The 15,592-nt window shown below is 41.9% G+C and overlaps 1 protein-coding gene across 4 annotated transcripts in view; it reads left to right on the forward strand.

Moving 5' to 3' along the window:
- Nucleotides 1-2,488: 2,488 nt before the first annotated feature.
- PRDM5 (PR/SET domain 5) overlaps nucleotides 2,489-15,592 on the forward strand; it is an 89,905-nt gene continuing 76,801 nt past the window's right edge. For all 4 annotated transcript variants that reach the window (XM_033159871.1, XM_033159874.1, XM_033159873.1 and 1 more), the window contains exons 1-3: nucleotides 2,489-2,702; nucleotides 5,171-5,254; nucleotides 14,995-15,117. In XM_033159871.1, the coding sequence (XP_033015762.1) occupies nucleotides 2,610-2,702; nucleotides 5,171-5,254; nucleotides 14,995-15,117 (300 nt within the window). In that variant the 5' untranslated portion in view covers nucleotides 2,489-2,609. The remainder of the gene's footprint in view (nucleotides 2,703-5,170; nucleotides 5,255-14,994; nucleotides 15,118-15,592) is intronic.

Consider the following 15,592-nt stretch of genomic DNA (forward strand, 5'->3'; position numbering starts at 1 on the left):
CATGTTGGCTTTGGAGATCTCCATGTACAAGGCTATTTCAGGCAACAGCGACTATATGCAGACTTTATCCTTGCTGAAATTGAATGTAGAGAAGAATCTGGAATACTGGATATCGTAGGAACAGAAGCTAAAAAGCTCCAGCATCGGTCTGACAAACATGTCTGTGTATCTTTTCTGTTGGCTTACACCTGCTGAAATGTGTCCGCTGTAAGATGCCATATTATCTACAAAGATGCAAAAGTTAAGGTAGGTTTGGGGGCTGATGTGATAACTATACTGTACAGCCAATGTAAAGGAAAAGAGACAGTGGTTAGTGCCCTTTCTAACTTTTCCCAGAGAGACAGAGATGTTTCTCTGTTGTCACAAACACAGCCAAGAGTCTTGTGCCTAAAAGACTACCAGATTTTATTTTGGCATAAGCTTTTGTGGACTCTAAGGTTGCTTCCAGGCTATCATTATTTTATGGGTGGGGTTCAGTTGCACTCTTGTGAATTCATTAAAGTGGGTTTGCTGAAAGAAGTGAGGTTACACTAATTAAGCAGAGGGCCTTCTCGGTAGCGGCACCAGCCCTGTGGAACGCCCTCCCATCAGATGTCAAGGCAATAAAGCAAATATCTTACTTTTAAAAGACATCTGAAGGCAGCCCTGAGTAGGAAAATGTTTAATGTTTAATGCTGTATTGTGCTTTTAATATTCAGTTGGAAGCCGCCCAGAGTGGCTGGGGAAACCCAGCCAGATGGGAGGGGTAGAAATTATTATTATTATTATTATTATTATTATTATTATTATTATTATTATTATTTCACGGTTTTGTAGATGGGAAATCCAGATTCAAATTCTTCAAAACCTTTTACAGGAAGCTTGCAGTGTGGTCCTGCACATGCAATTGTCTCTTGGCCCAAATAATACAGACTGAGGGTTATCATGAGGCAAAACCATTCCTTTGAGTTCCTTGCACTTCAATCCTTTGCTGCCTTTACAGCATTTAGATCCAGCTACAATTGGTGGGATACAATGCAACAAAAAACAAATGTACCATACAGGGTTGCAAATGTAACAACTGAGATATAAATGCAACAAATGGGGATAAAAATGTAACAGATACAAATGTGGGATACAAATGTAACAAAAAAACAAAAACCCTGGCGATCACAGATAGTCGTCCCATGTTAAAAATCCCTGCTCAGATGTGAAGTTGGCTTTGGGCTGTTCAATTTAGACCCTTCTTCTGTTGGCTTTATATACCAGCTTACATACATACCTACATACGTTTGTTTGTTTGTTTGTTTATTCTGCCATTACAGCTCAATCTGTGTACTTATATGTATCTAATTAAGTAGGCTGTTGCATTTTGGGGGGGGGGGAACAGTTTGTGTCTAAAAACATTTTATTGCTCTGGTGCCATCCAAGTTAGCATTTATGGCAAGAGTAACAGAGGAATCCCCTGTAAATTTACTCAGAAGTAAGTCACACTGTTTTCAATGACACTTACCCCTACTGTAACGTGTGTACAGTATTGTTTTTATTTTCCTTAAAAAAAATCACAACAGCCTTGTGAGGTAGGATAGGGTTGAGAAATTGTGATTTGTCCAACATCATTCAGTGAACTTCACAGGCCAGGGATGGTGAGTCAGGCATCCTAACTCCTACAACACAGTTTATTCGGGTTAGTAGCCTTTTAAGGGCTCCTCCGGATAACATACCCAGTTCTCTCCCTCCAAAGTTTATCCTCACAACAACCCTGTGAGGCAGGCATTAGGCTGAGTGGGAACTGGAACCCAGGTCTCAAAGGCCCTAGGGCAACACTCTCTAACCATGATACCACCGGTGGCAGACCTACATTTTTGGAGCCCTGAAGCTTGAACTGTTATTGGGGCCCCTTCGCAACCAGCAACGAGGTCTGGGTAACCACTGTATTATCTTCTTCAATGGAGTTGTTCCATGACAGATCACCACAATGTTTTCACAAAGATCAACTGCTGCAAAATTGAATGAAATTGCTGTTCTGCACTGGATTATTTCACATGTCAAAGTCACTAATGTGAACAAAAAAATTCCTATGCCATATAGTTTTTGAGTTATGGGAGGGGGGGAATGAAAATTAGGGAAATGTGCTATACATGCATGATGATGCTAGACCCAAATTTTCAAAGCATTTTTAAAGCCCTGGAGCCCACGCTCTGCAGCAGGAATGAAGGGCTCTCTCGTGCTGTCCCCGAGTTCCCGAAAAGAGAAGCTGCCCGCTTTCTCCCTGCCCAAGATTCCCGGGATCCTTCGCTCGCCTCGCAGGACTCGCGCGCTCTGCCTTTCCTCGCTCGCTCTCGGCAAAACTTTCAGCCAATCGGAGCGCCGCATTTCTCGAGCCTCGGCAGAAGCGGCGGAGACTTCACGAGCGAGGAATCGGGGCGGGGGGAAGAAGCAGGCCCGGCCCGGAGGGTGAGAGCAGGGGAGGAGATCGAGCAGCAAGGCTTCCCCTCCCCCGATCCTTTCTCTCTCCCCCCACCCCACCTACCCAACCCGCTTCCCTTTGCAATGAAAGCCCCTCTGGATCCCTTTCCCCTGTTTAAGAGGCTACATTAGTAACTCCCCCCCCCCTATAATTGTACAAAATGCTGGGCATGTACGTGCCGGACAGGTTTGCCCTGAAGTCATCTAACATTCAAGACGGGATGGGGCTCTTTACAGCCCGGAGAGTAAAAAAGGTGGGTGATCCTTGCTGTTGCACCATTAAGGTGAGGGATCGGCAGGATGGGTGGGGGAGAGATCCGCCAGGCTTTTCCTGCAAGCTCTTCCTTCCTTCTTCAACCTTCCACCCGCTGGATTCTCCCCAGAGAGCTTGCCACGTATTTCTCTCTCTCCTCTCTCTCTCTCGCTGTCGCGCTCTCTCGCTCTCTCTCTCTCATCCCAAGGCTTTAGACTTCACCATTTAATCCCAACCCCCTCTTCCTCTTGTGACACTCTTTAGTTCACTTCCGTCTGGCAACTTGTGGAAATTTATTACATAAATGGCCTCAAAACTTTTGCTTTTCAATCTATCTTTTTAGTAGCAGCGCCTCCTGAGCCCATTGTTGTTCGCTTGAGCTCTCCTCGGCGCAGTCAGAACCCCCATCAGTTCGACAACAGCCACATAAAAGAAGGAGCTGTGAGCTCAAATCCGATTCTCACCCAAAATAGATTTGCCTGGGGGCAGGGATTCAATTTGCATCTTGCAAATCCGTGACAGTCTTCGGTTTCAAAGGAAGAGCCTGTGTTTTTCAGTCCTTCACCTCAATGGCAAAGGGAACGAGAATAAACAAAAGGTGCCTTTTCCAAGCCTCTCTCTTGAGAGCTAGTTTAGGTAGCCAAAGCTTGCCAAATTGTAGCAAACTGTTATTGTCCTTTCTTAATGTAATTGCTCCACAGGTTCCTGGTTTATGCTTTCTGGGCTGTAGCTCAGTATGGGTCATCTGCCTTGCATGGCCCCAGGTTCAGTTGCAGGCTTGTCCAGGTAGAGTCAGAAACTCTGGAAAGCTGCTGCCAGTCAGTGTAGACAATACTAAACAAGATTGACCAATGGACTTAGTATAAGGCAACTTCCCTTGTTCCTATAAACAAACAAACAAGCGGCTAAGCAGTTTACATTAAATAATAGGATGGATGATTGACTTAGTGGATCATGTACGGTACCTGTGAATACCATATTTGCAGTTTATCAGGTAGCACGGCAGAAGACACCGTGTCCTCCTTCCCCGCCCCCCAATTGACAGCATGTACACTGAACAAAACTGACAGGCTACTTTGCTGAAGGTTGGGTCTCTTGACAGCATACCTATTGTCATAGCAGAGAATCACATGTGTGACCTGACCTTATGAGCCAATTCTCCACATTAGGGGGTGGGGAATAACCAATAGGATCCAGGGGTTGGAGCAATTCGCCTGTGAGGAAATGTTGCAAAATCTGGGGCATTTTAAGTTTTAGAAAAAAGGCAAGTAATTGGGGGGTGGGAATGAGAGGTTTTTATCTTTCTCATAATACTAGAACCAGGGAATATCCAATAAAGCAGATGTGAATTTCAATCCATTTTAGTATTTTAACTTCTTGTATGTTTTAAAGTTTTATAATTTTTTTCTTGATTTTCTTGTTTTATCCTTTTGGAAACAGCTTTGAAGTTGTTGTTGCTGCTGTTGTTATTTTACAATTGAATGGTATATAAATAAGTAAATAAAAATAAAGTAAACCTGAAGGGTGGAAGATTCAAGACAGGTAAAGGAAACACTTCTTCACACAAACTTCTGAAGCCGTTGAATTTGATCCCTCAAGATGTAGTGATAGCCGCCAACCTGGACTTTTTAAAATGAGGATTAAGCACGTTCACCAATGATAAGTCTATCAATGGCTACTAGTCATAATGGTGATATAGAACCTTTGGAATGAGAGACAGTTTGCCATTGAATACCAGTTGTTGGGGATCATGAGTGGGAGAGAGTGCTGCTGTGCTCATGTCCTGCTTGCAGGCTACCCAAAGGCATCTGTTTGGTCACTGTGAATAGAGAAATCTGGACTAGATTGACTTTTGGTCTGATCCAACTCTTATTAGTCTGTTAATTTGTATCATTAAGCAGTTAAAAAATACAGTTGTTAAAAGGACTTTGCATGATATTCAAGAAGTTTTACTCAGAGCAGACTTCTTTAAATTAATGGACCAAACATAGCCATGTTCATTAATTTGAGTAAAACTTAGTTGAATATCACCCATTAGCCCTCTTCAGAGATTCGGGGTACCTCTCGCCCATATCTTGTTTTCTTTTTTTCAAATAGGGTATGGGAAGTTAACCTTTCTCGCAAGTTCTGATTTTCTGATTCAAAAAACATCTAGACATAGCATTTGTGCTGGATGGCTTTTTCCACTGGGGAATAAAGCAGCTTTCTGTGGGGTGCTAGGATTGATTTCCATTGGGGATGGGTGCTGGGGGAAAGGTATAAACCCCTTCCCCCGCATCTTTGTTCAGACATGAATCCTCTAAATCTGAGCCCCATGTAAGTAATTTAAAGAAATGGTGGTGCAGTCACACATTTCTGTAATATGTGGCTGACCCCAATAAAGTTGTGAAACTGAACAAAGCAATACATTTTCCTAGAACAGAAGGAAGGGTTTGATGGCTTTGCTTTGCTTGTGTTTCCACTCCTTAGGGCGAAAAATTTGGACCCTTTGCAGGAGAGAAGCGAATGCCTCAGGAGCTGGATGAAGACACAGACTGCAGACTGATGTGGGAGGTGAGGACTGCAGGAATGGCAGTCACACCCACATGATACATTTGAAGCACATGGTTCCCTCGCCCCAAGAATCCTGGGAAATGTAGTTTAATAATAATAATATTTATTTATTTATTTATTTATTTATTTATTTATTTATTTATTTATTTATACCCTGCCCATCTGGCTGGGTGTCCCCAGTCACTCTGGGCGGCTCCCAACAGAATATTAAAAATGTGATAAAACACAAGACATAAAAAACTTCCCTAAACAGGGTTGCCTTCAGATGTCTTCTAAAAGTCAGATAGTTGTCTATTTCCTTGACATCTAATGGGAGGGCGTTCCACAGGGCAGGAGCCGCTATGGAAAAGGCCCTATGCCTGGTTCCCTGTAGCTTCACTTCTCACAGTGAGGGAACTGCCAGAAGGCCGTCGGTGCTAGACCTCAGTGTCCGGGCTGAACGATGGGGGTGGAGACGCTCCTTCAGGTATACTAGGCTGAGGCCGTTTAGGGCTTTAAAGGTCAGCACCAACACTTTAAATTGTGCTCGGAAACGTAAAAAGGTAAAGGGACCCCTGACCATTAGGTCCAGTCATGTCTGACTCTGGGGTTGCAGCGCTCATCTCGCGTTAATGGCCGAGGGAGCCGGCGTACAGCTTCCGGGTCATGTGGCCAGCATGACAAAGCTGCTTCTGGTGAACCAGAGCAGCACACGGAAACACCGTTGACCTTCCCACCGGAGCAGTACCTATTTGTCTACTTGCACTTTGACGTGCTTTTGAACTGCTAGGTGGGCAGGAGCTGGGACTGAGCAATGGGAGCTCATCCTGTCGTGGGGATTCAAACCGCTGACCTTCTGATCAACAAGCCCTAGGCTCTGTGGTTTAACCCACAGCACCACCCGCGTCCCGCTCGGAAATGTACTGGGGGCCAAATGTAGGTACAATTCCTAGCATGCAGAATACAATTCCTAGCATGGGAATACAGTTCCCATGATTCTATGAAGGAAGCGATGTGCTTTAAATGTACTGTGTGGATGTGACCCAGGGCTAGAATTGCTATTGTTTGTTAGTCTAACTAGATGTGATGGGATACAAAACTTTTTCTTCTTTGTATCATCTTTGTATCTCTTCCTCCTCTTCCCGATCACATTTACTTGCATTCAGTGTATGAGGTCTCCACACCATGTGCCCTTCAGCCCCACCACCTATTGCCAGTGGCGTGAGGTGGGAGTAGGGCAACTCATAGGGTGTGTGCGGATGCTATACAATACACTGTTCAACCAGGGTGGAAAGATGCAGAGCAGCAGTGGCAACTACAAAGGCAGTACAAGGGCGCTACAAGGGCGCTACTGATTGTGATGAAACTAAGACTGACAAAATGTAGGGGAGAGAGAGAGAGAGAGAGAGACACCTAGGGAATTATAAACCTCTACAAAGGTATGAATGGTCACAACCTTTCCAATTTAAAACCAATCCAGACTACCTTTTCTTAAAACCATGGAGAGACCTAGTCTGAACAAAGACATTGGATTCTTATCTCATTATACATGACAAAGCTATCTTTAGCCATCTCACCCATTGCTTTTTCCTGTAAGACCAATTGAAGTCGTTAACAGTCGTCAACAGGTTTTCCACACCTATCAGCTGATCACCCATTCCCACCACCCTTCTGAGTAATACCCCTCCCCACTCTCTCACTATATATAAGGGTCTGGTGACTTCTGTTTCAGTGTATCTGAAGAAGTGTGCATGCACATGAAAGCTCATACCAAGAACAAACTTAGTTGGTCTCTAAGGTGCTACTGGAAGGATTTTTTTTATTTTTTATTTTTTATTTTGACCTTTTCTTAGTTAGGGCCATATATTACAGGTCTATTCTTGAATGGAGAGGAATTTCTGTTTGGCTGTTTTTTCTAGTTCAGGGGACAGCAAACTTTTTCAGCAGGGGGCCAGTCCACTGTCCCTCAGACCTTGGGGGGGGGGCGGACTATATTTGGAAAAAAATATATGAAAGAATTCCTATGCCCCACAAATAACTCAGAGATGCATATTAAATAAAAACACACATTCTACTCATGTAAAAACACCAGGCAGGCCCCACAAATAACCCAGAGATGCATTTTAAATAAAATGACACATTCTGCTCATTTTATTCCCGCTGATTCCCGGACCGTCCGCGGGCCGCATTTAGAAGGCGTTTGGGCTGCATCTGGCCCCGGGCCTTAGTTTGGGGACCCTTGATCTAGTTTAAATGCCTGTATTTTTAAATAATGGTGGCATGGCTTCTATTAAATTTTAAGCCACCGGAAGTCAGGTTCCGAGGCTGGAAAGTGTGAGGGACATCATGACATCACACCGCAATGTGACGCCATGACATCATGCCACAACGTCATGTGCACTGGACACCCATAACCTGGGACCCAAGTTGGATCCCCTGTTCATTACGAAGAACGAAGATTATTTTTGTCTAATTAAAGTGACCTAGAAGCACAATAATCTTCTAAATGCTGTAAATGGTTTAATATTAATTTGTTTGAGAGTGTGACAGTGTTTCAGTGACACGTAGATGTTCTAACAGCAAACCATAAAATCAGGTTTTATATGGTTCTTTGACACTTTTTCTTAACTTTCCCCCCTTTTGACCTATTTTTGGAACCTCGCACAGATTCCTGCATACCACATTTTATGACTTCCTGAATGTTTGAACCCAAGCGGTTTACGTTTACAGACGCTGATCTGAATACAAGTGTTGTTGTGCATTATAAATCATGCTGTGAAGTGGCCTTGAGTTGCAAGCCTGTGGCTAGGGACACGTAAAGTAAAAAGCAGCTGTCCAGGATTACATAGATAGCCATTCAAGAAATTAGGAAGGCAGCTTCAAGTTAGTGGCTGTTTTGCTGGAGCTCATATATTGTCTATGATTAGTAGTAGCAGTATTAACCACATTGCTGCACCCTCTAAATAGCATTAAGATCACTCCAGTTTATGAGGAAATATTCTTCGTAGGTTACATAGAATCTGAAAGACCCCTAATATAGTTCCCACCCATCGTTTAGTGGGGTGGCTTTTTTGGGCGGGAGGGTGGATCAATTGTAAGAAACCTGCCCAAATTCAGACAGATTATTTTTACTTTTGTTATTTAAAAAATCTGGAAAGTATTTGTCACCAGGCAAGTACCCTGTAAGTACCCTCCGTGAAGAAATGATAAAGCCCTATGTTTTGTAATTGTTAGACCTGGAGGACAAAGACGATCCATTGGGGGGTTATTGTGCCCCCCAATCACTGTGATTGGAGTGTAGCTGGAAAATAACTGACCAATTTAAATGCTAGACCTCTCAGTCAAATAAAAAAAAAATCATCCCACCTCTCCACTCTCCTTTCCACCTCTTTCCAGTTGAATTCTGGGTGTTTCCCCTATCAACTTGGGGATCTTCCGCACTTCCACTGGCCCTGCCACTTTCCCCTGTGAAATCCCACTGTTTACTGCTGAATCTGAGCAAGTATCAATCAGGTTTTCTCTGGATTAACATTTGTTCCAGTTAATAAAATAAAATAAAATAAAATAATAATAATAATAATAATAATAATACCCCACCCATCTGTCTGGGTTTCTCCAGCCACTCTGGGTGGCTTACAGGATGCTGTATATAAAAACAAAGTAAAATATCAAACATTTTTGTAAAAAAAAAAAAAAAAAAAGGTTTTCCAGGGGAAAACAACAGGGGAAAGACAAAACTGCTCTGACACATGCCTAGAAAACAGGGGACAAGCAGAAAACTGCTCAGACCTATACTTTGGAGGCACCAGAAAAGCAGAAGTGTGGATGAGCCCTGTGTTTCATTTCTCAAAAAGCCAGTCTGTGTGGGCGGGTGGCGGGATGGGGGGTCATATATTTCACGCTACAGAAAAACTGAGGCAACTAAACTATTCAGAAGGTTGGGCGCTGCCTGATCTCCCCTGGCATTACCTGTTAATGGCGCAATGTGGTAACGTGAAAGACTCCTCAAATCACTATGATTTACCTCACAATTTGGGCTACACAGAGAGCTTATGCACACCCGTAGTATCCATGCCTAGCACTGCCAGGAGTCAAAAGTACATACTCATTCATGTAAACAAATAAAATTCTGCTAATTGAAAAATAGGGTATCAGATAGAAGGCTAGGCTGGGATTATTCTCCTTGACACTTTGGTAGGCAGGGAGATTTGGATGTGCTGCAGCATTCCAGCATGTCTTTCCCCTCTTCATATTATGAAATGATACAGGAGGGCTGTATCAAGTGCATTTTATAAATGTGCAGTTCAGATCTGGGATTGAGCCCTTCTGAGCCTTTGTTGAAGCTTACTATAGCTCTTAGTATACTTGGACCTTCAAAGTTCTGTTGATTTCATTAAGGCTTTGGGGATGCTCAGTGCATTTGGGATTACAGCCCATATCCTGTGGATGTGTGGTCTTATATGACAGAGCTATTGCTTGATCTCTGATGAGACTAGTATTCTTGGAGGGCGTCTTAAGGGAGCCCTGCTGGGTGGTTTGGTGTTTTGCTTTGTAAAAACAGTTCCTAAATGAAATATTTTGTGCTCATAGAGTGACAGTATTTGTAATCAAGTGACATCATTGCTCTGCCTGCAATGCTCTTGCAGCTGTCTGCTTTTGATGAAATTAGGCATCAATACAACCTCAGCTGATGGGCTTCTGAGGGTTGAAACAAATAACAGTATTCTTAAGAGAGTTGCCAAATTAAGAACCATGGCATGAAGTAATAGGGTATGCAAACATTTTATCTGTAAGCCACAGACCACTTGCTCTGAAGTTACCTCATTGAAGTAGCTTCGCTAAAGACCACATGACTAATGCAAATCAACACTGGGTTTGGCAGAACATTTATTGGGCTTTACCTCTCTGGATAAGTCCCCTAAAATACCATTTAAAATATTTGCCATCATCTACAATATTCTGCGGAGGACTAAAGGTCCCAGAATAATAAACAGCAATTAATTTCTATATATTCCTTTCTACTGATAGTATCTGGATAAAGTATCCTAAGTGCTGTCCTGGTTCACACCTAACGCTAAACCATGTTTTATTAAACCATAGTTTGTTTGCTCATCTGAATCAACTTAACTGTGGTTTGTTTATCGCCAACAAACCACAATTTGAAGCCATGGTTTGTGGTTGGTTTATGAACCTTGATTTGTTTTAACTGTGGCCTGATGTTACATGTAAACCCAATACTCTTAACCATGGTTTGTTTGGCCATTGCACTCCAGATGCACATCAAGTTGCAAAGTTACAAGGCAAGAGCAGCTGGAAAGCAAACCAAACTTTATAAAACCAAACTATAGTTTGTTTGTTCGATCGACTGTGGAAAAATCTTCATCTTTTAAATTTTCCTGCCAGAATTGGAAGCAAATTGCAGGTATGGTTGCCTCTTTTGAGGGAATGACATTGGCAAATTTCAAAAAGATAGATGCAACTTGCCTTTGGAGGGGCTGTACTCCATTAGATAGAGTCTCTGAATGGCATTGCTCTAACCCAGCAGCTTCAAGATCAATGCAAGGCTAACATTTAGCTTCTAAGAGCATCCCATACCAGGTCTCATGTGTTCTGTTTCAAAATTAAATTAGAGTCTAGTCACGGAACATCCCTCCCCCCCTTGCTGTTTATATGGGAATGTAGTTTCTTGCCTTTCTTATTTAATAACAATCCACCAAATGGCCTCCAAAATTGCAAGCAATATGTTTACTGAGTGCTGTAGCAGAAGCCATCTGTTTGTTATCATTGCTGTGCTGACATTTTCCCCTCACTGGCTGTAAAGTATTTGACTTCAGCTCACAGCCATGCTTATGTAGTGCAACAGCATACATCCCGCTGCTTAATCCTTTTGGCCAAACGCAACATGATTTCATTTCAGACTTGAGAGAGTCATTTAGCAAGTTGCCTGAGCCACATATGCCAACATAAGCTTTCTACAATTTTTTTTTTTGCCATTCACCAATAGCCTTCCCTAGAGTGCTGGTTTTTTGTTTTGTTTGTTTTTTACCAACTTGCACTATTGGCTTGCATCCTTCAAGGCCACCATTCACATCGGTGGGTAGTATTCACTGAAGGTGTTTGAATCTGCATTTCACTGCTGTATACAAACCAATGCCTCCAAGTTCCTGAAAGTTGTCATCTCTTGTCTCCTAGCTTGTGGTAAAGTGTGTTCAAAGGAGTTGTTAGTTCTCCAATTACTGTCTTTTCCCAAATTAAACAATCTGTTGTACCTCACAGAGCTACAGTTTCCAGAGTGGTTTCAGAACTGGTCCTCTTTCCAAGGAACAAACTCTGGTTAGTTCTCTGGTTAGTAACTCTGCTGCTCCAGAGAAGCGGACACAGGATTCAAACTAGAAGAAAGAAGATTCCACCTAAACATTAGGAAGAACTTCCTGACAGTAAGAGCTGTTCGACAATGGAATTTGCTGCCAAGGAGTGTGGTGGAGTCTCCTTCTTTGGAGGTCTTTAAGCAGAGGCTTGACAGCCCTCTGTCAGGAATGCTTTGATGGTGTTTCCTGCTTAGCAGGGGGTTGGACTGGATGGCCCTTGTGGTCTCTTCCAACTCTATGATTCTATGATTCTATGGTTCTCCTAACAAACTACAGTTTCCATAATTCATTGTGGGGAAACCATGACTGTTTAAGGTGGTATAATAGTGCTTTAAATGTAAAGTGTGGGTGTGACTTCTGTCTGTTTAATGGGAATCAACAGACAAAATAGCAAAACTCCCTTTAGCTAAGAATAGAAATAATGTTCACATCAACTGCAAATGGCTAGAAATCATGACTGATTTTGGTGTTTTTTCCCATCACTGTATAAGTGATTAAAGGCTTCAATCCTATACCCATTTACCTTGGAGTAAGCCCAATTGCACAAAACTCACATAGTTAGGTTTTCTAAATTCCACTGAGGTCAATATACTTTAAAACAATCTAACTGTGTACATGATTGCAGTCATAGTATTGTCCAAAAGGAAAGCTCCAATTTTCCCGACTGCATTACTTGTTTGCTTATTTTAATGTACAGTTTTGTGTACGGCAGTGGTCCATTCAGGCTTTCAACCCTTTCATGTTGAAGACACTGCATAAACTTGTGCTATTGTGGAAATGTCAGCCTGTTTGAAACATGATAGCTTTAATTTCATCCATATTCATGCAAGAATTAACACTGGCCTTGCTTGTCTGTCCCAAACAAAGTCAAATACATATAAATAAAACTTTTGGAGCAGATTTTGTTTTTTCAGAGGCACATACAAATCCTGTTATCTTCAGAAACAACTTATATTCACATCTCTGTCTCTTTGGGGAACAAAATCTCTCCTTGGAAAAAGAGTAGTAAATTGGAGAGACTTTTATATTGTTTTGCAGAATCTCGGGAGCAGTTAAATAAAGAAAATAAGAACAGTGTCAAGAATGCTCACTCTCATGTGGCTTTTGCTAAGCTTTCTCATAATAAGGCTACCTGTGTCTGCCAGTGAGGAAATAGGATGCCCCTTCCCGAGGGTAACTAAGACAAAAAGCTTGTATGGCGCAGTGGGTATCGTGTTAGACGAGGACCTGAGAGACTCAGCTTAAAATCCTCATCCAGCAATGAAGCTTACTGGGTGACCCTGGGGCTGTCACACTCTTAGTCTGACAAACCTCTCAGGATTGTTGTGAAAATAATATTGTGGAAGAGAGAGATAACCATACATGTTAGAAAACAAGGCCATCAATGGCTGCTAGTCATGATGGCTTACATGAACCAAAGGTTTTCAATGTACAGTATTACCTCCAGAAGCTGTGGGTAGCCAGGTGATGTAGAAAATGAAATCACATATTACCAGGATGTTAAACTACTATATCACCTTAAAATTCAACCTGTTGCTTTATGGGGATGGAGAATGTGACCTCCATTGCGTTGCTAGCATGAGTAGACCAGACCACTCATGTTAGCAATTAAGTGCATAAGAATTTTGGGTGATGGATTGAATCTTACCCTTGAAATTTGGAACCAGTGCTTTTCCTAACAGTTTCTCATTCCTTTTGGAAGAGATCCACCTAACCTTTTGAAAAGTGTGGTTTCAACGGAATAATATTTTCTCCCCAGAATTTCCCTGTTTCTGTGCAATGTGAGTACACAATGCTAAAGAAGTATATTGTAATATCACTCAGGAACAATGATCAGTTACAGTCCCTTTTGGCACAATGGTGAACAGTTTGCTAGTTTGTTCTTTTATTTTCCAGGTCCAGGGTCCTAGAGGCTCAAGTTAAAAGATGGAAAAGGAAAATATATGTGATGTATTGAATAAACTGCTTTGGTTAATGCTATTAAAGTATGGCCTTTCCTCTTCAGAGACCCTGGAAGAGGGTTCATTACTGTTTTGTAATATGAAAACATTTTCTTATTGGAATTGGGAAAATGCTGCAACCACATGCGATGAGGAGCAGTACAGATGTGGGTTTTGAAAGGCAAATGAGGAAGAATGGTTGGAGTTGAAAGTGCTAAGGAGAGCACAGATGTGTTTACCTTTTCCCAACCTATAGCTTATACCTGGGCAGATTGCCAGGGGCTCTTAAATAATTTTGTCCAGAACATTTCTTTGGGTAGCCCATTGCAATTATTATCTCTGGCGCATCCATTATATTTTGAAGGTCTTTTAATAAAACTTTTTTTAAAAAAATCTTCAGATATTATTCATCATAATTTTTAGTATTTTCTCTGCTGTTTGACAGTGGTTGGTTGGTTTTAATCTTTTCAATGCAGTTGTAGCTCTTCTGTTGTGTAAAATGAGATGTGCCTGGCCTTGTTTTACTCTTTTGTTCAGGTTTTGGTGTGAATTTGTATTATTCTTCTACTCCAGAGTTATTCTCATTTAGCTTATTATCACATAACCTTTATTATGAGGTGGCAAATATAAATAAATAATACAGCAGTGAGAGTCACTAGTTTATATATTTTTATTGGACTTGGCAGCTCAGCTAAAGAAGTCGTTTATTAAAGTGGACCAGAGACGGGGAACCAGAGAGATGTTATGAGAAGCCATCTCCCATCAGTTGCAACCAGCATAATGCCAGCCCAGAGGAATGCATTCCATAATACTGTACTGGTGCTGCCAGTGAAAAAAAGCCCACCTCCACCTCACTAGAAACTGACAACAATCAGACTTGTGCCTGTAGGAGTTGTAGTCCAACACCAGGGGGTGGTCAAGATTCCCTATGCCTGCTGTAGACCAAGATAAAATAGTAGCAGGTATGGGTTTGGAAGTGGGATTTGGAAACAATCTAGTTTTGTGCTTTGGACAAAACCAAAAGTGTGGGAAGCAATTCCTTCTATAGGTAACTTATAGCACAGGTTTTCACTTGCCCCCCCTCGTGTGGACTGTATAAGATGCTTGAGTTCCATAGTTAACCTTTTGTCCTGTCTGAATTAGTGAAGGTTGTTGGTTATCCAGTGGGGCTATTTGACATATGATGGAGCTTATTAATGAATATGAGCCCTGAGGGGGGGGGCATAGACTGTCAATTTGACGAGAGTTAACAAAAGAGAAGGGCCAGCTGTTGATAGAGGTACATGGGCCAAGGATGGGAGACATGATAAATTCTTGGGAAAGTGACAGATTTGCTTCTTCTGTCTGACATCGGAAGATAGGCTGGGGGGGGGTGAACCCTGGTGATTTACAGTGGAATATTTTAATTGTTCCGCAAAGTTTTAGTTTTGCATAATGGTTCTTGCCATTGCAGGTGCGTGGGAACAAAGGTGAGGTGCTTTATATCCTGGATGCCAGCAGCCCAAGGCATTCCAACTGGCTCCGCTTTGTACATGAAGCACCATCCCAGGAGCAGAAGAACCTGGCTGCTATCCAGGTAAATTTGGTAACTGCTTATTATCCTTAATCCCCGTAAAGGATTGCTTATTTGTTTATTTATTCCCCTGTGCCAGCCTGGAAACACTGTATGAAAAATTTCAAAATTCACAGGGTGATACCTTTGCACTTTCTTTATTGGCAGTCCACAGACCATTGAAACATTTTGTAGCACTTGACAATTACACTTGATAAAATGTATAAACATGCACATGAATACAGCTGAAAAACACAAAATTAAAATACTAGACAATATCGATGGATACAGTCAAAACAAAATAAAAAATAAAAAAATCCTTCCAGTAGCACCTTAGAGACCAACTAAGTTTGTTCTTGGTATGAGCTTTCGTGTGCATGCACAAACTTAATTGGTCTCTAAGGTGCTACTAGAAGGATTTTTTAATTTTTAATTTTGTTTTGACTATGGCAGACCAACACGGCTACCTACCTGTAACTGGATCGATAGATATAGATAT

The sequence above is a fragment of the Lacerta agilis genome, chromosome 9, assembly GCF_009819535.1.
Source record: "Lacerta agilis isolate rLacAgi1 chromosome 9, rLacAgi1.pri, whole genome shotgun sequence".
Classification (NCBI taxonomy): domain Eukaryota; kingdom Metazoa; phylum Chordata; class Lepidosauria; order Squamata; family Lacertidae; genus Lacerta; species Lacerta agilis.